This window comes from Argentina silus (genome assembly GCF_951799395.1).
Source record: "Argentina silus genome assembly, chromosome: 12".
Lineage (NCBI taxonomy): Eukaryota > Metazoa > Chordata > Actinopteri > Argentiniformes > Argentinidae > Argentina > Argentina silus.
The window spans coordinates 21,561,988-21,585,012 of record NC_139666.1 but is presented as its reverse complement, the minus strand read 5'-3'; the positions used below and the strand labels follow the sequence as shown (position 1 = coordinate 21,585,012).

The window sequence follows — 23,025 nt, the reverse complement described above, 5'->3', positions numbered from 1 at the left end:
CGGAATCGAACCGGGGACCTCGCGATTACGTGGTAAGCGCATTAGTGCGCTACGCCACCAAGCGCCCCGAAATGAAAACAATTCTGTGACGAATTAATTCCATCAGTGTCGGTCTTGGGGTTAAACTGTAGGCCAGCCGCCAGTCACCCTCACCGATGAAGTTTGGTGAGCACATGGATAGTTTTGGAAGAGCCTCCTGTTCTGTAGCCTACTCCTGCATATTACCTTGGGAAAAGAGATGTGATTGCTACCAGTATAAACGCCTCTGCTGAGTGTGAGAATAAATGTGAGATTTATAATCACAGTAATTATTATCATTTTGGTACATTTATTTAAATGTACTTTTGGGGAAGCTTAGCTCGCCAACCTACGCCCATGCATATATGCATCCAGGCCTATTTATTATGCATAGATGTCATCATGGATCTGTGTTTCAACTCATACATATTCATGAGGGCATCATTAAAACATGAGACACTAAGTGTGCGGACATGTTTGGCCACATCATGAACCCGTCCTCATAACCAACCATCTTGTTCATCGTTTAGCTCTAGTGCTAGTGTTGGCGTTGGCCTCCCTGTGAAGAGAAGGAAGAAAGGAGAGACGGAGAGAGAGAAGAAGAAGGGACGGATGTAAGGGAGAGGAGGAGGAGTGGAGAGAAGAGAGAGGAGAAACAGACTGGTATGAGGAAGAGAAGGAAGAAGGTGACGGATGTAAGGGAGAGGAGGAGGCGTGAGGAGGAGAAGAGACTGATTTAAGGAGGCGTTGAGGAGGAGGAGAGGCTGATGTAAGGAGAAGAGACTGATTTAAGGAGGCGTGAGGAGGAGGAGGAGAGGCTGATGTAAGGAGAAGGAGGCGTGAGGAGGAGAACAGACTGATTTAAGGAGGAGAAGGAGGCGTGAGGAGGAGAACAGACTGATTTAAGGTGGAGAAGGAGGCGTGAGGAGGAGGAGGAGAAGAGGCTGATGTAAGGTGGAGTGGAGAGAAAGGAGACGGATGTATTCCAGGCTAGCTGGCTCCAGCAGCACCTTGCTAAGTATAGGCCCAGGCCCCGGCCAGCGCTGTGCTAGCTGCTAGCTTTGATTAGCGCTTGGCTGATGGTGAGAGTGTGACAGAGGAGCTGGCAGACGACAAGACAGTCCCACAATGCCACGCTCCTCTGGGTTGTTGCCACAGAAGCGCACCTTGACGGCTCTCTTTCGTTTTTTTTCTTCTCCGTAACACGGTGTTTGACCAGATTAAACAGAAGCGGGAAATCATTTCTCCAGCGTGGATTAACGTGAAGCGAGGGAGGAGAGGAAGCAACGTGGCGCCTCCCTGTCATCGTTCTCCTAGCTGTGTGTGTGTGTGTGTGTGTGTGTGTGCGTGTGTGTCAGAGGCAGGAGGTAGCAGGCAATAGCACCTCCTGTTTCATGGATTTTTAGTGGCTATTTTTTGCGGTTTCATTTCCCTCCATATTATCCCTCACCCCAGTATGGCATTTATGTTTGCCTGACCTGGCCAATTCTGTTATTACAATGTTATTACGGTGTACTAATCCGTTTACCTTTCAGTTCCAGCAAAGAATATAAGAATACAACACCAGTCTCTTTGTTAGTGTGCCTCATCTCAATGTCCCCTCATTCCCTCTCTCCTCCCTCCCTCCATCATGAAAGGCTGCCTTGGCAGGGCCAGAGAGGGAGAGGAGTGTGTCTGTGCAGCACTTTGGCCTCGCTCTCTGGGAGCCATAGAGGTCAGGAGGAGGAGGAGGGGGGGGGGGGGGGGGAGGTGGTGGTGTAGTGTTGGCTTGTGATCCTGGGAGCCCTGGGGGGGAGAAGGAGTGTGTGTGTGTGTGGGGGGGGGGTTCTAGTCAGGGACCAGTTCAGTGCCAGGATCATGGCTGAGCATATGTCCTGCACAGGGAGGGGAGATATTAGCTTAGAGAGAGAGACGGAGAGAGTGAGGGAGGAGGGCATGGTGGTACTCAAGGTCAGGCAGGAGGACAGAGATGGAGAGATGAAGGAGGAGGACAGGGAGTACGGGGGGCAGAGAAGGGGAGGGAGGCAGAAGTTAACTCTCCTTTAATTTCCCATAGAGAGGTCACAGCAAGGTAAAGAGAGAGAGAAAGAGGTAGAGTGAAAGAGAGAGAGTGTCTCTGAGGAGATGTCTCTTGTCATTCATTTGAAGGCAGAGGTATCTGACCGCTGGCTTTTAGAAACACATGTGAACTCCAACATTGTACTCCACACATGTTATATCTTATTCTTAGACAAGGCTAAGCCTCTGAGACTGAGCGTTCTTAGTGTGTGTGTGTGTGTGTGTGTGTGTGTGTGTGTGTGTGCGTGTTAGAAGGCCCGCATGTCAGAAGGGAGAAGCTGTATCATCAGTCTGATCTGTCTGGAGCGCCTGCTACAAGCTGTTAAAGGGTCCTATCTCTGCTCTTTTAATGTGTCTCCTCTTAAAGGGGAGGTTTATCACCCCCCGATGCCTGGAGGGGAAGGCATTAAAGGGGAAGTTTATCACCTCCCGCAGGCTGGATGCTGTGTGTGCATTTACTACCGGCTCGCACTTCAACTGTCATATTACTGTAGCTCCCCTGCAGCTTCTGATGGCCCGTCCACTAGGCCAGATAGCAGGGGAGGATGGAGGGATGGAGGAGGGGAGGGGAGGGGAGGGGGAGATGGCAGCTTTAAATCAATCAAACTGAGTCTAGAGGATACCCAGGGCAACACATAACTCCCCCACCGCCCCCACCTGGCTTTTCCTTCTGTACATGAATCACTCTGGCTTGTTTGAGGGCAGGTTGTATGTCCTCCAGGGGGATAGTTGATGGTTGAGGGCACAAGGTTGACCACCTGGGTGCTGATGGACACAACAGTTGTTACAGCCATTGTGAAGGTCACAGCAGAGCTCCTAGCAGGCAGCACCGCCCAGGACAGACAGACAGACATACAGGCAGGCAGGCAGGCAGACCGGTAGAGAGACAGACAGAGATACAGAGATATAGGCAGGCAGGCAGGCAGGCAGGCAGGCAGACAGACAGACAGACAGATCCCTGCTCTCTGGCCGCACTGCGGACCTGACACTTTCTAGGCTGTCACTGTCTGTCCACCCCCGTGTCTGTGTCCTGAGGCTACACTGGCCTCTCTCCCTCCTCTCCCTCTCACTCTCATCCCTCCCTCCTTCCTCTCCTCTGCTCCCTTCCTTCCTCCCTTCGCTCTCCTCCCACTCTCTTCCTTCCCTCCCTCCCTCCTGGCCCAGCCTGTTCTCTCCTCCCTCCCCTCCCTCCTCTCTCCAGGAAGTCTTCCAAGGGAAGTGATTTGCTCTAACAGGATGTCACCCTCACGCGTCTCCCAGAGCGCCGCCATGGCAACGCCTTCAGCCGGGGAAATCATGTCTTTGCACACAGTCGCTAACGTCACGGCCTCCCACTGCACTGCTTTGACCAATCGCGTCATGTCAGATCAGTGAGGTCTTGAAGGAAGGAAGGAAGGATGTATTTCAAGAACAGGGTACCGCAGTGTGGTAGTTGATGGGGGTGGGGGTGGGGGGGGGTTTACCTGGGTTGAGATGCACGCACATGGCTCAGGGGTAGCTAGTGGAGTGCATGGAGAGACGGGTTTGGGCTAGGGTGATAATGTGTTTGGAGGGAGAGAGATGGAGAGAGAGAGAGAGAGTTTTTTAATCTGGCCCAGACTGTGACCTCAATAACAGCAGGTCTGTTCCAAGGCAAGGTCAGGTCCAGCTAGGATGCACACAATTAATAAACCTCCTGAGCTGATATCATATACACACCAGAATACATCCAGATGAGCTGGGGGGGGGGGGGGGGGGGGGGGGGGAAATGAGAAAGAGACAGTGAGGATAAAGGACGTGTCACACATCTGATCCTGGGTAGCAAAAAAAGAATCTGGATCATTCTGATTCTAGATTGAACGTTTTGAAAGACCTGTGCTGAGCAGAGCAGAGAGGATGGCCACTTCAGTGTCACCGTGGGCAGGGGGGGACAGGGTGACCACAGGGTGTCGGGGGTGACCCCAGGGGGACAGGGTGACCTCAGCCAGACTGACCAAGATGACAACCATGAGCTTGTTATTGCGTTCAACGTGTGTCTGGTTGCATTGTCCCTCGTTTGAGTCTCTTTGACCACATCACTGTAGATCAGGGGAGGCCGGTGGAGGTAGAAATCGGAGGACAGGGCTCATTGTAATGTGTGGTATGGAGTGAGGAATGGCATCAATCACTGCCTCCACTGCAGTAGGTGTGTCTCTCATGTCTGTGAGATTAGAAACCCCCTTCTCTCGTGTGAATGTCTGACAGATGTTTGTTAGGATCATAAGAATTATCGTAAGTTGTAAGAATGATATATTATTGTAATTGTAAGAATTATATAAAGACTCAGGGTTGAGGGGCTAATGGAGCTTAACATGAAGTGTGTGTGTGTGCGCGTGCATGAGAAAACTTGAGGCTTTGAACATGGATAGTATTGGTTCACAATTGGCTACACTACAGTGTATACTCCCAAGTGTGTTTCTCATGACAACGTTTTGGGCCCTCCGAGTCCTGATTGTCACAGTAGACACGCTTGGTAGCAAAGCAGTATATTGAAGTTCTCCTCTCCCTCTCCTCTGGTTCTCACTGGGGAATCGTCCTCTCTGACGGTGGTGTGATTTCTCCTGAGAAAATCATTCCTCTCTCTCATCGTGCGTGTGTGTGTGTGTGTGTGTGTGCGCGTGTCTGTCTGAGACCCGAGGAGACTGAGAGGGAGCTTAGCTAAGCTGCTAAAGAATGTTCCTGGTCTGGGAGTTTTAGACGAGACAGGACCAGAGCCAACCCAAACCAAACCCTCTCTCTCTGCCTTCTCAACGACCGTTGGGGATAGCCGCCCTGAATACCAGCCCCCGTCCCCCCCCAGCCCCGTCCCGCCCAGCCCCGTCCCCTGCCAGCTCTGCAGCACGTAAACATGAGCCTGTCTAGAAGGAGCTGGATATTTGATACCAGTTAAGAGACCTGTAACCTAGACGTGGTGTATGTTGGACCGTACCATGCTGTTGAATCAGCGGTATGTGATCTCAAGAGTATTGTATGTTGGATCGTACCAAACGAGGTGTAGGGGAGAATTATAATTTCTAATATGGTTTCTCTGCTATCGGCTTGTAGACCACACATTTTTTGATACCATTCCTCATTCCATTCCATGCATTACAATGAGCCCGTCCTCCGATTTCTACCTCCACCAGCCTCCACTGCTGTAGACTCTGTACAGAAGAGATCTTGAACGGATGTCAACGTGATAACAGGAAGCTGGTAGCGAGGTCACCAGTGGAATGTCCAATCAGTGTCTAATCAGACTCTAGAGATCATTTGAATATTCAAAGTAGTCCTTTGATCAAGATGGATCAACCAATCGGCATGTGATGCATTTGACAAAGGAGCCAATTGGACATGTTCATGGAGAGCCAATGAGTAAGTGGCGATGTCCCGGTGCGGTGTGTTAATTTGATTTATAATCTCCTGCGTGTAAGGAGCAAGGGAGGGAGTGCGTCATGGAAATGTGTAAAGCCAAGAACACAATGAAAGTCCTCCTGGCCCTGGGTTTTATTGGCTTGGCTCGGGCTCCCTAGCGCACACGCACACACACACACACACACTCATGCTGCCTAGCAGAGACACACACACACACACACACACTCATGCTGCCTAGCAGAGACACACACACACACACACACACTCACTCACTCACACTCTCAGGCTCCCTGCCTCGCTCCGACTGGGTCTGGAGAGGGATAGAGGTGTCACACACACACACACTCACACACTCAGGCTCTCTGATTGGGTCCGGAGAGGGCTAACGGTGGCACATACGCACACACAGGGGGAAAAAATGTGGGCTCTGGTTTCAGGACGGCAGCCTAGAGAGACAGACCTACGTGGGTGTTGAAGACACACAGCTTGTTTACAGATCAGCAGATCTGCCTGGAGAAGAGTTTAGCCTTTCATTCTGATAGAATGATCCCACTGTGTTCTGCACTGAATCTGTTTTTCAGGGAATGCTCTCCCTTTTGCAGTTCCCACATGACGAGGGTGATGGATGATGTAGAAGAGGTTGGATACTGAGAGGGATGATGTAGAAGAGGTTGGATCAAGAGAGGGATGAAGTAGAAGAGGCTGGATACAGAGAGGGATCACGACAGCTGTGGGCGTGGCCGTCCGTCTGTCTGTCAGAGTAGATGTCATCGCCGCGGTTTCCCCCGGAGAACCTCTTTTCTCAGCATCACTGTCACAATTCTCCCTTTCACCTTCTCTCTCTCAATCTCTCATCTCCTCTCTCTCTCTGTCTTTCTCTCTTTTATCTTCTCTTTCACACACTCTCAACCCCCCCCCCCCCCCCCCGGCCACCTCTCCCTCTCTCCCTCATCATCTCCCTCTCCCTCTCTAGCCCAGTCCAGTCCCTCCAGCGTCTCTCTAAAGGTCAGGTTCAGAATGCAGCTGTTGTGGGGGTTTTTCTCCACAAGACAAACATGTAGTCCAGCACTCGGGTTAAAACAACACCCAGACAGTCAATAAAGGAACACATGAAGAGAAAGCTTGGAGAGAGGGACACCCCCCCATGGCTACAATTTAACAGTGGTGTGAGTAGAGCAGTTTACACGTACACACACACACACACATACACACAGTGTCCTGTCCACCCAGCCGTGGTGTTAGTGCATGTTGAGGGACCTGGTGATCAGTGACCTAGAAACAGAGTGGCAGAGGAACAGACAGTTATATAGTCACCGGGGGGAGGGGTGTGTGTGTGTGTGTGTGTGCGTGTGCGTGTGTGTTTGCTCATGTGCACGCACGCCAAGGTTATGCCACACAAGGGGCAGTAGCTGGGCTCACACAAGCTGGGCACAGGGATGTCACTCTCTGTAGCATCACGGCCCAGATCAAAGGCGTGTGTGTGTTATTCCCCCCCACCACCACCACCCCCCCCCCGCTCTCATCTGTCAAGTTTTCTCTGATGGAGAAAGAAAGTCTTGTTCTACTTGTTCCACTTTTGGTTTGCTTTTCTTCCTGTATCATGAGTGAGACGTATGCATGTATTTACTGTGTGTGTGTCTGTGTATGAACAATATTTGTGTGTGAATGAACAGTATGTATGTCTGTGTACGTATGTATGTATGTACAGTATGTTTGTCTGTATGTATGTACTGTGTGTGTATGTACTGTATATACAGTGTGTATGTACTGTACATACAGTGTGTGTGTGTGTGTATGTACAGTATGTGTATGTACTGTATATGCAGTATGTATGTATGTATGTATGATGAGTCATGTGTAGTAGGTCTCATAGTAACCTGATAGATACTTATTGTTTACCTCCCGATGGAAATGAGCTGTTTATCAATATCTGGTACAATGCATCCCAGGGATGTTATCAAACAATTCCTCATTCCATGCATTACAATGATCCCGTCCTCCGATTTCTACCTCCGCTAGACTCCCCTTGAACGCATCAGATCTCAGCTTCTGAGATGGGTTTTTTTTGTTTTGTTTTTTGCTGTAACTTGTCCCCATCAAATAAATAATAAATAAATTAAATGAACAAGGCCACTCTCTCTCTCTCTCTCTCTCTCTCTCTCTCTCTCGCCTGTGTTTACAGAGAGATGGAGTCATGTTGCTGCTCAGCACACTAACAGAACTCTAAGGCATGTTTGTCTAAATGTTCTTGGTCAGTGTTCCAGACAAAACAACACTCTGCTAGTGTTGTTGTTTCAGACTTGTCTAAGATTATGTTGTAGGACTGAAAAGCACTCTGTTGTCTGGATATTCTCTCCACTGAGCTGTGCCTCTTAGTCCAGGATTAAGACTTAATTAGTCCAGAAAACTGGCCCTAAATACTTGTCATGTCTGCTTGTTACAGATAAAAGTCTCATTTTGTTACTAGTTTACAAATGTTACTAAAACCTTGCCATGTTATTGTTTCTGTTGCCTCTCGAGGCTTGTCGTCTGGTCTTGGAACCTAACCAGGTTGTCTGTTTGTTTGTGTGTTTGTGTTTAGATGATGAAGCATGCGTGGGACAGCTACAGGCAGTACGGCTGGGGACACAACGAACTCAAACCTCTCGCCAAGAAAGGACATTCCACCAACATTTTCGGTAAGTCACACTTTTGGCCTAATATGGTTATAATGTTGATAATTATATATTTATATATATTTACTTGTTCATTCGTTCATTTATTTTGTTTATTCATTAATAATAAAAAAAAAACACCTTTTTTATTTTCATTTAAAACTTTTTAACCTTTTTAACAAACACACTGACGTTAACACTTTCTCCACTACATATGCTTGTACACAAATGCAGACTTGTGTTTGGATGAAGGGCACACACACACGCATACACACACACACACACACACACACACACACACACACACACACAAATTGTCCCACCCCACTCTCTCATGATCTTGTTCTGGTGGTTGCTGTTGGTGTTGGAGAGTGTGTGTCTGTGTGTGTGTGTGTGTGTGCGCTCGCATGCACGATTGTGTTTGCAGATGCTTGTGCGTGTGTGTCTTGTGTGAAATGACAATGTCCAGTCAGGCAAATTGGCCATAAACTGTGTTATTTTATGAACTGCAGTTAAATTGTGGATGAGCTGGTGTGTGGGTGTGGGTGTGTGTGTGGGTGTGGGTGTGTGTGTGTGTGTGTGTGTGTGTGTGTGTGTGTGTGTGTGTGTGTGTGTTCTCCTGTCTCAGTATTGACTGCTGGATGGGCTAGCACGGCTGGTAAGCCTACTAGTCTCATCATGATTGATGGAGAGAACAGAGAGAAGAGAGACGATGGAGGGAAGAGGGAGAAGAGAGAGATGGAGAGAGGCAGAACACTGCTGAGTACCTACCCAATTTCATTATTGATGAGTCTCTCTCTCCCCCCCCCCCCCATCTCTCTGCTTTTGTATTTTCTTATGCTTCTCTCTCTCTGTTTGAGAGGAGCGTTTCAACAGACAGGGTGAGGCTATATCGAACGGTGTGTGTGTGTGTGTCAGAGAGAGAACATCTTGATGCAAGGGCCTCTGATATCTCTGCTGTCTTCCCTTGCCGCCCTCAGCTTTAGATATTCTCCTCAGAGACACACACACACACACACACACACTCTTTACCATCATACCACAGCACAACATACCCTTTCCATGCAATCTCCACTGCCTCTCTACCATTATAATGTCAAACAAAGGGTAATGCTGGGTGTGTTTTGTGTCATCTAAAGCCTGACTAGGCTACACCACACCACAGTGATACCAGAGGCCAAGGAATGGTAACAAGAAGGACTGAGTCTCCACTTCCATTGTCTCCACCATTAGGCGCACGATCAGATAGCCCTGAGAGCCCTGTATGGTGGTGAATGGAGAAGGGGAAGGAGGGAGAGGATGAGGAGAATGAGGAGCTGATGTTTGGTGGAGATAGAAGCAGGCTCTTTGTCCTACAGAGAAACGGTTCAACTGGGGATAATGGCCGTCCTTGTCCTGGTGTTCGGGTCAGGCTGGGGTAAAGGAGCCGAGTTCACACTGAGATAGCTAGCTAACACAACGCAAGGCTGAGGTAACTTGAGTTCACACTGAGATAGCTAACAGTAACACAGGCTGAAGACTGAGCTAGCTAGCACAACATACAGTACTTATTCATATTGGGGTAAGTGAGTTCATGCTGAGCTAGCTAGCTAACAAAACATAATACTTGAGTAATAGAGTTCACACTAAGATGGCTAACAGCAACACAGTATGGTGTTCTAAGCTCAAGACTGAGCTAGCTAGCACAACATACAGTATTCATTATTTTACTTATACATTATTCATATTAGTGTAAGAGTTCATGCTGAGATGGCTCGCTAACACAACCTTGACACAGTTCACACTGGGACAGCTAACACACTATCTAACTAACACAGCGCATTTCAGATTGAGGTCAAACATGTGGGGCTTTTTCCTGGGGCTCATATTGCTTTACATTGTATGGAGGAGTTCTTCTAGTTGTCATGCTTGGGTAGGGAAAGGGAAGACTGCTCATGCTGAGGTAACATTAGGCTACATGTTTGTCAGCCCTGGAGAACACAGTTAGGATAAAGGGCTGTTCTTACTCTGGAGGTAGATGATACAAGGGTCAGGGTGTGGTTACGATGAGACACTGATAACCTATCTATGCTAACATGCCAGTGCAGCCCAGTAACCAACTGTGAATATAGCACTTTGTCTATGACATAAATAGACAGGGTCCAAAAGCAGGGTCTCCCACATAGAAAACACTGAGGGCGACACTTGAGTTTACAGACAGGGCTACCTCATCATGAGAGTGTGATTCCAAACCCACCTCCGCTACAGCTATGACCCATAGCCAGGTGAAGACAACAGCCTGGCTACGCTAGCTCAGCTTTGATGTTGTAGTTTTATTGGTCTTAGGCGTGGACTTTTTGTAGTCATTCTATTTAACTAATTAATATGTTTGACTGGTCCAGGGTTCTCCCCAAAGAATTTTGATGGCCAATGACATCGTTGTTAAAAACGAAAGCGAAGGTGAAAGTGTTATGATGTTCCTCAGTGAATTCAGTGTTTTAGCTGTATTTTGTGAGCATTGTGACGTCAGTAAACACGGGTCGGGTTTTGATAATTGCAATCCAGCGCCACGCTGTTCAAAAATCCCGGGGAGAACCCTGATATTGCAGTTTTTTTTATTGGTCAGAGGATTTTAAGGTCACTATTTTATATGTTTATAAACTATAACTATTTTATATGTTTTGACTGGTCCCATCTATCTCCATGGATCCCCCTCACCCCCCTGCCCCTCTGTCCCCACTGCCCCTCCATCCACAGCGCTGGGTAATAACACACCATTCCCATCCACCTCTATTGATTCAGCTAGAGAATGGTCGGACTACATTGGGGTCATGATGCAGTCAGGGAACGCCGTTTGACCTGTATTTGTGTTTGGGATGCAGTCAGAGCACGATCACACAAGGCCATCCATCCTGTTTACTCTGGAGATGGACAGGCAGGCCTCATCTTTAAACACTCTCTCTCTCTGCTGTGGTGTTTACAGGAGAGGGCTCCCAGGGGATTCCCTTGGACCGCTGTGTGTGTGTGTGTGTGTGTGTGTGTGTGTGTGTGTGTGTGTGTGTGTGTGTGTGTGTGTGTGTGTGTGTGTGTGTGTGTGTGTGTGTGTGTGTGTGTGTGTGTGTGTGTGTGTGCGCGCGCGCGCGCGCGCGCGCGCGCGCGCGCCCCCTCTTTACATTGATTAGGAGTCAGGACTGCAACACAACACCACAGTTTACATTGATCTGGCCTGTCACCCATACCACTGACCATAGCAGATGTAAATACACATCTGTGTCACAACAGCATCAGCTTCCTCTGTATTTACAGCACAAAGGGCTGGTTTCCCAGACACAAATTAAGCGTAGTCCTAGTCGAAAGACCCTGGTCAGAACGGTGTTGTTTTCCAGACACAGATTAAGTCTAGTCCTAGACTAAAGACCGTCCATTGAAGTTGAGTGTAGGCTTAACATGTGCCTGGGGAAGCCACAACTTTACAGTAGTTGTCTATGCCTTGTGGAGATGTTGTTGTTTCTACATTTTCAATCAGTTGTAGTTATTTTCGGAACACACACACAAACAACAACAACTACTCACACATCCATGCAGTCCCTATGTGCACTCAGACCGTGTTTGTCTGTGCAGAAGTACTGGGTGTAGTGCAGTGTTGTATTGATTGGCTGTTGAGTGGTGCTCCTACCCTCTCACCAGGCCTATAAGAGCTGACTTAAGAGGTTGGTGCATACCTTTGGAACAGTGGAGAATCTCTCATGTCCCAGTATACTGCTCTCTCATTGGCTGGCTGCCTCTGGGTCGCCTGATTGGCTCATACAAGTACAGCGGCTGTAAAATGAAAGAAAGGAGATGAGGGGAGAGGAAAAATACTCTAAAATGACTGCTAAAACGCTGAATTTACGGAGGAACGTCATAACGCTTTCATTTTTTTTGCTTTCGCTTTTAACAAGATGTCATTGGTGATCAAACATAGAGTAACTATCATTAGAAAATATCTGTTTAATTTGCTCTGAAATGCAGAGCCAAGTGGACAAGGTGGCGCACCTCCACTCTTCCATTCTTTGGGGGAGAACCCCTCGGGTCAGCTCATTGCCATAGCGATGAAGAGGTCAGCTGGATTCAGGTATGTTTGGGCATCCTGTCGTCCCCCGAGACCCCCTGAGCTGCAGATTAGTCAATCTTTGACCTCTGGTCCCCAGGCCTGGCAGATCGATACCTATGCACTGCTAACCGCTAGTCACTAGTGCTATGTGGGTGATGATGATGATGATGATGATGGTGTAGTCCAGCATTGATCCCCAGGCCTGGCTGATCAATACCTACAGACTGCTAGCACTGTGTGGGTGATGATGATGATGATGATGTCAGATCAGTGTCTATCCCCAGGCAGGATCAATATCTACATGTACACACTGCTTGTGATAGAGGTGGTGGTGATCGTGATAACGATGCCATCCTGGATCAATACCTGGCTAATCAATACACACGCTGCTAGCGATTACCTGCTAACCGCTAACCGCACTTTGTTCCTCTCTCTCCTTGAAGTCCTGTAGGGCTGGGTGACGATGCCGCCCCGCCCTCTCCTACTCAACACCTCTCCTCTACCAGCCAGACACATGCTGAGTTGAGCTTAGCTTAGTTTAGTTACGGTAGTGTTGTTCCTCTCTCTGATGATGGTGATGATGATGATGATAGTGATCATGGTGGTGGTGATGGTGATGGTAGGTGGTGGTGATGATGATGATAGTGATCATGGTGGTGGTGATGGTGATGGTAGGTGGTGGTGGTGATGATGATGATGATGATAGATGGTAGTGATCATGGTGGTGATTATGATGATGACGAAGAGGAAGAAGCAATCCCCCAATTTAACAGCTCTTCCACTCCTCTAGCCAGAGCCAGACGCTGAGTGCAGTTTAGTGTTGTTCTTCTATCCCCTACCAATGACTACAGGGGTGCATGATGATGATGATGATGATGATGAATCCATAGCAGAGTCACCAGCCCTCTCCTCCTCTCCTCTCCCATCCAGAGCCAGACGCTGAGTTTAGTTACGTGTTGTTCTTCAGCATGTAGGTCATGTCTTCATACGCTCCGCTCCCTGGGCAGAATCACACTGCATCCTGGGAAGGGTTTGTGGAACGGGCACCATGGCAACGTGCCTGTGGGAGAGGTCTGATTCTCACACGAGAGAGAGAGAGAGAGAGAGAGAGCCAAACGATGTCTGGTTTATAGAACTGAAGAAGAGGGAAACAGGCCAATTTAGAATCCAGAGGATTGTGCCTTATGTAGAAGACTACACACACACACACACACACAACATGAGAAAGAGAGAGAGCGGTAGATATGAAGAGAGGGATGGGAGCAGAGAGAGAGAGAGATGTTCAAGGACTAAGCAGCAGATGGAGAGAAGAGGGCGAAGGAAAAGACAGCAGTGTGTGTGATGGTATTTCCAGAGCAGCAGGGAGACTGGGGCCTGGCCACTGGAGGAGAGCAGAGGAGACGAAAGGAGAGCAGAAGAGACAGGAGAGGAGAGGAGAGGAGAGCAAAGCAGAGGAGAGCTGAGGAGAGGAGAGGAGAGAAGAGGACTTGGCCTGAGTCAACCTCTGGGGAAAACGTCCCCACTCGTTATCTCAAGCGCTGGGTGTAATTCATGGACTGCTGTATTCTCCCGGTATTAGTTTGCTAGACTGCCACGTGTAGACGGTGTCCTTGCTGCTCCAGTGGGTTTTAGTGTGAGGGTACAAACCCACAGATAGAAGAATCCACTGCTCCCATTAGGCTTTATCAAGCTGGATTGTCGTTCAGGGATCGCTCGACACGATGTTTGATCGCTTAGGCGGCTCTGCGACATGATTGGACAGCGCGTCCCTGTAGGGGGGGTGTGGGGGCTTTAAGAGGCTTAGCCCCTCCCTCTAGGTTATTTCCTCATGTCTCATCTCAATATTCATAAGCTCATTACCATAACTCCCATCAGCCCCCCTGCCCTGGCGGAGCTGCGATACCATCTCCAATTACACGTCCTCCCTGGTTGATGGGGAGATTGGCTCCCCTCGGGGGGGTTAATATCCACTTAATGAACGGAGCTACGCGCTGCCACACCGCTGTGATGATGGCCTTGTTGGGGTGTGTGTGTGAGAGAGAGAGAGAGAGAGTGTGAGGAGTGGAGGGGTGTGGTGGTGTAACTGTAGGGATGAGTGGAGGAAGGGGTGGGGGGGTGGAGGTGTGTGGTGGGGGGAGAGGAGGGAGGGTAACTGTAGGGGTGAGTGGAGGAGGGGGTGGGGGGGGTGGAGGAGGGAGAGGAGGGAGGATAACTGTAGCAGTGGATGAGGTCTGGGTGGGGGGGGGGGGGTGGAGTCGTGTAGGGGTGGGTGGGGTTGGGGTGGAGGAGGAATGGTAACTATCAGTGGATGAGGTCCAGGTCGGTGGGGGGGTGGAGGGGTGTGGTGGGGGTAGAGGGGGAAGGAGGGAAAGAGGAATGCAGCACTGGTGATGACTTTATAATGACAGCCTGAGGGCTGAGAGCAGTCTGACTAGAACGAGAGAGAGAGAGATGAGGGGGAGAGAGAGAGAAGTAGAGAGATGTGGGGAGGGAGGGAGAGAGAGATAAAGGAGATGAGGGGAGAGAGAGGTATAGAGGGATGTAGTCTGGTGAGGCTGTGCTGAGCAGCAGGTATCACATTCTGAGTGCAGAGAGAACTCCCCAGTCAATACTCAGCATTCACCAACGAGCAGACAACGGCAACACGCCTCCACACGCTAGCTCCCTAGCTAGCACTCTCCAGGGTGTATGTCTGCATGCTTGCGTGTGTATGTGAGAAGTGAGTGAGTGTGTGTGTGTGTGTGTGTGTGTGTGTGTGTCTAATCTAACCCCTGCCCCCCTCCCCCAGCTGGATGATGTTGATGAGGAGAAATCTCTGCAGAGCTGATTAACCCCTGAGGGGGTATCTCTGTCTCTCTCTCTCTCTCACTCTCTCTCTCTCACTCTCTGTCCCTCTCTCTGTGTCTCTCTCTCTCTCTCTCTGCTGAGCTTTGGGGCCAGCCTGTAGTTGGCATCACTAATAGAGACTGTGAGAGGAGAGAAACTGAAGCTCCCTCTCTTCTCCCTCCCTCCCTCCCTCGCTTCTCCCTCCTCCCCCCCCAACAAACTCCACTTTCCCCTTCCCCTTCACTTTCTCTTTGCCTCTTCTCTACCCTCCTCCCTCCCAAGAGAACCTCATATCTCCCCATCTCCCCTCTCAACTCCCCCTCCTCCCCAAGTCCCAGGGTTCCCCAAGTCCCGGGGTTCCCCTCAGATTAAACGTTCAACAGGGAAACCAGTTGCAATCAAGGACACACCTCTCCAACCGTGGACACACCTCTCCAACGCACATCTCCCGCAACACCCTGGAAACAACACAAAGACACGTTCACAAACTATCTCTCCCTCCCTGGACACAGCACAAGGACACATTCACAAACTCTTTCCTTCTCAACCATTCACTTTCAAGTCAGCCCACTGCGGGGTTCTCCCCAGGATTTTTGCGCAGCGTGTCGCTGGATTGCATCATCAAAACCTGACTCGCGTTTATTGATGTCGAAATGCAGAAAAGAAATACAGTTAAAACGCTGAATTCACTGATCTCAACGCTTTCATTTTTAACAACAATGTCGTTGGCGATCAAAGATACTTACTCTATCTTTGCTAAATATGTAGTTTCATTTGCCTTGAGGTGTTTACATAGTGGCACCGCCAAGTTCACAGTGTGGCGCAGCTCCACTCCTCCATTCTACACCAGCTCATCAGTGACACACACAGGAGAGAGAGAGCGGGGCTGTATTCTAGTTGTTAGACATCACGTGTGAGGAGATGAGAGGCGTTGCGCATCAAGTGATTGGTTAAGAGGCCACTTTGGAGCCATTACCCACAATACACCTCTTTGAAGCTCCGGTTAAATGGTCTAGGAGTATTGATTGTGATGTTATTGACTCCAGGGATGTGATTTAGCAGTACAGTAGAGAGCAGAAGTTATGTTGAAAACATACAGGGTGCAGAAATGTTAGGATCTTCAATTGCTCTTCCTGTCAGTCTCTCTCTCTCTCTCTTTCTTCCCTGTCAGTCTCTCTCTCTCCTGTCAGTCGCTCTCTCTCTTTCCTGTCAGCCTCTCTCTCTCTCTCTCTCTCCTGTCAGTCTCTCTCTCTTTTCTGTCAGTCTCTCTCTCTCTTTCTCTCTCTCTTCCATCAGTCAGTCTCTCTCTCCTATAAAGAGAGAGGATGTGAGAAGACTGTGTCAGATACAGTGTGACCATTCTCACACTTGCACACACCCCTACACACACACCTACACACTCACACATGCACACGCACACATACACACAATAATGTACGCATGCACACACCTACACACTCACACACGCACGCGCACACACAATCATGTATGCATGCGCGCGCGCGCACACACACAATTTTAAAAATCCTCATCCGTCACACTGCAGTGAGTTCATAGTTAAACCCAGCATGTAAAGGTCAGGTCGGACAGAGAGAGGAGAGCGTGACAGAAATCCTATTCCCATCTCCTCCCTCCTCTTCTCCTCTGTGAGGGGTTTGGTGCCCACGCTACATGGCTCTATAGGAGATTTGTTGGTAACTCATTGCATAGCAGTCTTCCTGACTTCATTTGTTCTGGTTCATCTGTCAGTACAGGAGCTGGATAATGAATGGAGTGTTGTAGCCTCGCCTCAGCGCTCAGTTCATGACTTCACAGAGTATTCCTCTCAGCATCCTCAGAGAAACAGCCTCTGCTTCTCACACAGTTCATGACTTCACAGAGTATTCCTCTCAGCATCCTCAGAGAAACAGCCTCTACCCCCCCCCCCCCCCCCCCCCCCCCTCCTCCACTAGCCCTGGGTTTGAGCACCGGGTCAGCCATGGATAGGTTGAGGTAATCAGCCTTTGTTGTTACTACACTCCCTACTGGCTATGTACGGTTGGTTTTTGAAGGATTTGTTGGCCTTTTCCATACCTCAGCTCTGCTGCAGTTTGTTCTGCACCTCTCCGCTGATTGTGTACAGTACTCCCTCTTGTCGTAACTTTGCTCAAAAGTTCTCCCGAAGTTTGTTCCTTCCCTCTCCTCTTAGGCCTTGGTTACAGACCAAGCGGTTTGTAGAGCATTCTCCAGCAGTCTATCTATGAGGAGTCCGGGGCACTTAGAGGCACACTAGCACGACATCACAAAGGCTTCCGTAGAGAGCTGTTCTGGACAGCAGCACAAAGGAACAGCCACGAGGTAATTAGTCCCCCTGGTTAGGGTAGCCTGCGTTCTTAATCTGTTTAAAAAAAAAAAAAAAAAACAGGAAAAATAAGTGAGTAGAGATGATTCTCCTCATTTTCTCCCCCTCTGAGGAGTTGGGTCTGCATGCTACACCGTGTTGTTTTCCCAGAGCTTTGTATTCTAGAACTAGAACATTTTAGAAGTTCTAGGGTTCTATTTTCGTCCGGGGAGCAAAGGAACAGTGTTTTAAAACGCAAGCGGTGTTTGTTGGCAATTTCAGCTTGGAAAAGTTGGCGCTGTAGCGTTTTTCAAATCACAACGCCAAGATTGGCGAACGTTCAGTCTCACATCTGCTCGCTTGCGCTGAGGTGGGAGGGTTGGCGTTGTTTGAGGCGTGTCCTTTAGAAGCAAGCTCCCAAAGTGCCAGACACCCACCACAACCACCTCTTAGGGCAAACGCTGCAGTTTACGATTTTGTCAACGGTGGCTCAAATGATAAAATGATGATGTTGTTCATTTTCAAAAGTTAGGCCTGCAGTCTGATATGATGTTACATTTCTATCCTACGTTGTTGATAAATGCTCTTGGCAACACATTCATAGTTGATGAGGAAAACGTAATGAATCTGTAATCGTCTCAGTCTTGCAGGACATTATGTTCATTAGGCTATTGCGAGCCTATTGAGATCCGTGGGCTGAGGCAGCGCTTGTGTCTAACGTTTAGACAGCGTTCTAGATCTACGTCTTCATGATGTCATTGTCATTGCAATCATGCATGCATCCAACAGTTTAATACGGCCTACGGTCTGGTCTGGAAGACCATCCGTGTTCTCTCGCTATGGAGTGCGTTCTGATTGGCTAGTCGTCAAGCGCTCAGCGCGCTTCTCTCGTTCACGTGCCGCCATAGCGATAGATCAACGGCTGATGTTTGGGTTGTTCGTGTAGAGCCTGTTACCCCGGCTGTGGCCTCGCCTCAGAACCCAGGAAGGAGGTAGACTTGGGATGGACTCGCTAAGAGGGAGAAGGGGGAGAAGAGGAGGGTGGTCTGGGCTTGCCCCCGGCGGGGGAGGGAGGGAGGGAGAAAGAGAAGAGGAGTGTGGTCTGGACTGGCCGAGGAGTGGAGACGAGGAGAGGAGGGAGGAGAGGACGAGAGGCTTGGCTGCCCCCACACCACATGCTGTTTATCCAGGAGAAGGAAGGGGGGATGGAGAGAAGAGAGAGAGACAACAGGGTTAGAGGAAAGGAGAGAGGGAGAGCCCTATGTGCAGATAGTGTAACAGAGTGAGGAGGGAGGAGAGAGAGAGAGAGAGAGGAGAGTGGAGGTTTTGGCACAGACGAAGCTCTCCGTGTAATTTTTCTCCTATAAAACCCTCCACTCTGGCCTGAGCCTGCTACGGTTGAGTGGCACCCTCCCCCTTTTCTCTCCTCCTCCTCCTCCACCTTCATTCCCTCCCAGAGCCTCCAGTTTACGAGATGGAGAAAATGAAGTCTGAATAATGAAATGATCACGTTCTCTGCCATGCGGAGACTCAGGCTGGAGCTGAAGTACTCCCTCACAAACCTCCTAACAGAACTGGCAGAGGAGATGGAGGGAGGGAGGGAGGGAGGGGAATGAGAGAAGGAGAACGAGGAAGTGTGTCTGTAATGATTATTTTTCCAAATAAAGCTTATCTTAGCCAATTTGTTTGGGATAAAAAAACTGCTGTGAAAGGCCAGGGCAGCTCCATTTGAAATGACTAGTGCTGTGAGAGAGGGTCTGGGGGGGGGGGGGGGGGGGATAAAGATGTATTGATGATAAGACTGATGAGAGTGAGAGAGATGAACTGGTAGATATGAAGGAGTGAGGAGAGACAGATGGAGGGATTAGATGGATTAAGATGATGAAGGGAACATGCAGTGCAGAAATTAAGAGAAAGAAAGGGAGATGGAGAGAGAGAAAGGGAGAGAGAGATAGAGGACAGATGGAGAAACGGATTGACAGGAAAGGGTTAGAGTATACACCAAGTATAGCTACCTCTTCTAGTCTCCTTTCCTCCACTCCTCCTCTCCTCTCCCAAAGATCATCTGCACTGATCTGAAAGGACACAGGACAGTAGCAGGTATGAAGAGGTGACAGGTGGGGGTGTGAGGTAGATTGAGGTGACAGGTGGGGGTGTAAGGTAGATTGAGGTGACAGGTGGGGGGTGTGAAGTAGATTGAGTTGACAGGTAGGGGATGTGAGGTAGATTGAGGTGACAGGTGGGGTTCGTATGGATGGGTGGGTGTATGAGTGTCGGGGTGTTGGATGGAGGTGACGGGCGTTGTTGTGTGCCAGCGGGGGGTTTGGGTGGGGGTCTTGCGCCACTACCAGCAGGCCAATCTGTCCCTAGCCTCTGCCAGCCCTCCAGCCCCCTCCCCCAGCCCTCTAGTCCCGTCCTCCAGCCCTCTCCCCCAGCCCTCCAGCCATCTCCCCCAGCCCTCTCCCCCAGCCCTCCAGCCCTCCAACGTCAGGCGTGTGTATTTTTAGAGTGATTTAGAGCTGCTGTCAATAATAATAATAACACTAGCACAGGGAGAGGGAGTGAGACACACACACACACACAGAGTGCTGTGAATAAAGCTACTAGAGATGAGGACAGGACTGCAGGCTAGCAGAGTTCAACACAGCCACGCTACGCTCTGCATGAGTATTTAACCCAGCCACACTACACTACACTCTGCATGATGACTATTGTACACCATACACACACACACACACACTGCAGATGATGGAAAAGAACACTGCTCTCACCAGCCGGCCTGGCATGAAGCAATACTGAACAATAAACATAGAATATATTTAATTTGTTTCATTTCCTCTTTGCTCACTGTGCATCTGTCTGGAGGAAAGTTGGAAAGCAGCATGAGTGACGTTTTGTTATTCTCTGAGCTGTGAGCAGACGTACGCACACGCACACATACAGACACACACACACACACACCACACCACACCTCCACCTCTGCCTTGGCCTTGTGACATTGAGAGCGGGGAGGAGTGAGTGATGTGGCTGTCAGTCATGTGTTAATGGAGAGCCACGGTCTCCCCACTGTCCCCTCCCCAAGTCATTACTAGAGATTGAAGGGCAGCTCTCTCACTCTCACCCACTGATTTACACTTAATGGTGCTTCAGTGTTACAGTGCCTCCCACTGTTTGGAGGACTCATGACGGGACAGAATCACACAATTATGATTACATGTGAAGTTGCCTCAAAAGCACAGATCTAGGATGAGCTTACCCTTCCCAAATATTAACCCTTTACCATTAGCAGGGGATACCGAAACTGATGTAAGATGATGACTTTGGCCGTATGATTGTTGATTTACGTCCCAGGGTTCTCTCCAGGATTTTTGAACTAGGTGGCGTTGAATTCACTGAGGAACATCATAAAGCTTTCGGTTTCGCTTTTAACAACGACAAACTATAACCCTGTGTTGTGTACATTCTCAAGGCCCTGAGACCCTGACCCTGTGTTGTTGCTGTTGTGTGTGTGTGTGTACAGGTAACTCCCAGATGGGGGCGACCATTGTGGATGCCCTGGACACCCTCTACATGATGGGTCTGCATGAGGAGTTCAAGGACGGCCAGGAGTGGATCGTTGAGAACCTGGACTTCAGCGTGGTACGTACAGTACAACTACTCTGTGTAGTGGAGGTGGTTTGGAATCAGGTACCCCTGCCTGATACATGGAAAATCAAGTGTCCCCTGACCTGGAGGATGGCCTCTTGGCCTAATGGTAGATGATTGTGTCTTCCACGTGGGAGACCTGGGTTGGAAACCCCACGGCCGGCCACATCTGGTCGAGTGATTTCACTTTTAATTTCACCGTTATTTATCCAGGCTAGTCTCATTGTGATGATAAACTCTTGTGTACAAGACAGACTGAATGACTGTTAAACAGCTTTCTTCAGGTGTGTGTATATTGTCTACAGGTGTGTCTTTTGTGACTCAAACTGTTTTTTTGTGCTTGTTTTATTTATAAAATTTGTATTGTGTTAGAAAAGCGTTCTATACATTTGATATGTATTATGATCATTATTCTCAAACACTCGTCCCAGACTAAGACTAGCCCTTGTTTCAGTATTGAAGCCCTCGTCTGAATCACGTTTCTGCAGAGTTTCAGTATTGAGCGCACGATCAGCGCTCCGATTGCAGGGACACAACGTGACACGCGGCAACAGCCGTAACCAGGAAACAGAGTTGGTGCCATGGAAACGCTGTAGGCAGGGAAAGGAGAGAGTCGGTCGCCCACAGTCCTGAAGATGTAGAGCTCTGAGCAGCACGCTGTTCATCAGAGGGCTGCTTCGACTAAACAACACACTACATAGTGCATAATGTCTCCCCCAAAACACACTCGTACTCTGCTGAGCTAGCTAGATCTCCTCTCTCTCTCTCTCTCCTCTCGCTCCCATATTCTCCCAGGGTTATTGCACTCCTACAGAGGTAATCACACAGCAGATGTGGGGGGGTGAGAAAGCTAATTAACCCCTGGTCAGTACTAGGCGAGAGAGGGGGGTGGACAGAGAAGGCAGAGGGAGAAAGGGATGAGAGAGAGAGAGAGCGCAGAGAGGGTCTATATTTCTGGGTTGTGAACAGTGGGAGTCAGAAATGGAGGTGCGTCATGGTTGAGATGAGGCATCCATCTCCTCTGCAGACCAGTCCTGATGGCTTTACCACTTTAGACACAACATGACTTAGCCGGCTCCGAGCCTGCCTCTGACGGAAACGCCGATTCCCAAATTACGGACTACAAAATGGCTACACTTTCGCCCCGAATAACGGTTTTAAAGTAGCGTTCCCAGCGTGCGGAGGCTCAGATGTCATTGGAAGTGTTCTTCCAGAGACGGTTATGAAATGAGAGGTTTGTTTTGGGTAATGTGTTCATATCAGACCCATTAGGGCCGTCCCTGGGCTGCTGTTGCTGACTGTAGGGCTGGAATAACAGCCCGCATCTCCACTTACAGCCGCTATTAAAGACATCACTCTCTGTCTAACTTAATCATCTCTCTGTGGGCGTGTGTCTGTGTCTGTCTGTGGGTGTGGGTGTGGATTGTCTCTCTGTGTGCGTGTCTCTCTGTGTGTGTGTGTGTGTGTGTGTGTTTGTGCATGTGTGCATACGTGTGTGAGTGAGTTGATCCCTCCATTAATGAACGATTAAATGCGTTGCGTAGTAGTGAGCCCAGCAGAGCTAGCTAGATGATGGATCACCAACATGCAGTCAGGATTAATCCACTGGCTCATTCAAAGGATGAGCTAATGGACTGTGGGGGGCCAGTGATGAATAACCTGGTTACACTGACAGTTGATATGAATATCGATAGCGTGGTCCAATGATGAATTGGTACACGATGTCAAAGAATGTCCCGCTCGGATTTGATTAACCGGCTTTAATTATGGAGTATCGTTGCATATTATTCCGAATTTAGGGGGGGGGGGGGGTTTGGATTCAAAGGAAATTCTCTCTGACAGGCTTAAATGTTACACGCAGTATTTTCTCGCATATGAAAAGCCGTCATGTATCAAAGGAGTCAGAACCCCAGAGCAGTGAGGAATGATCATTCCCAGTCATTTGAATTATACAGTATATAATCATTATGTATGATGTTACATGCATGAGTTATAACAGCCTTTCATGTGGTCAACTCTCACGTTAGTGTGAGTAATAGGAGTAAAATTACACTAGTTAAAAC

At 49.1% G+C, this 23,025-nt stretch overlaps 1 protein-coding gene across 3 annotated transcripts in view; it reads left to right on the top strand.

Moving 5' to 3' along the window:
* man1a2 (mannosidase, alpha, class 1A, member 2) overlaps positions 1-23,025 on the top strand; it is a 62,432-nt gene that overhangs the window by 20,635 nt on the left and 18,772 nt on the right. For all 3 annotated transcript variants that reach the window (XM_083682251.1, XM_083682249.1, XM_083682250.1), the window contains 2 exons: positions 8,027-8,123; positions 20,838-20,956. In XM_083682251.1, coding sequence (XP_083538377.1) covers positions 8,027-8,123; positions 20,838-20,956 — 216 coding nt within the window. The remainder of the gene's footprint in view (positions 1-8,026; positions 8,124-20,837; positions 20,957-23,025) is intronic.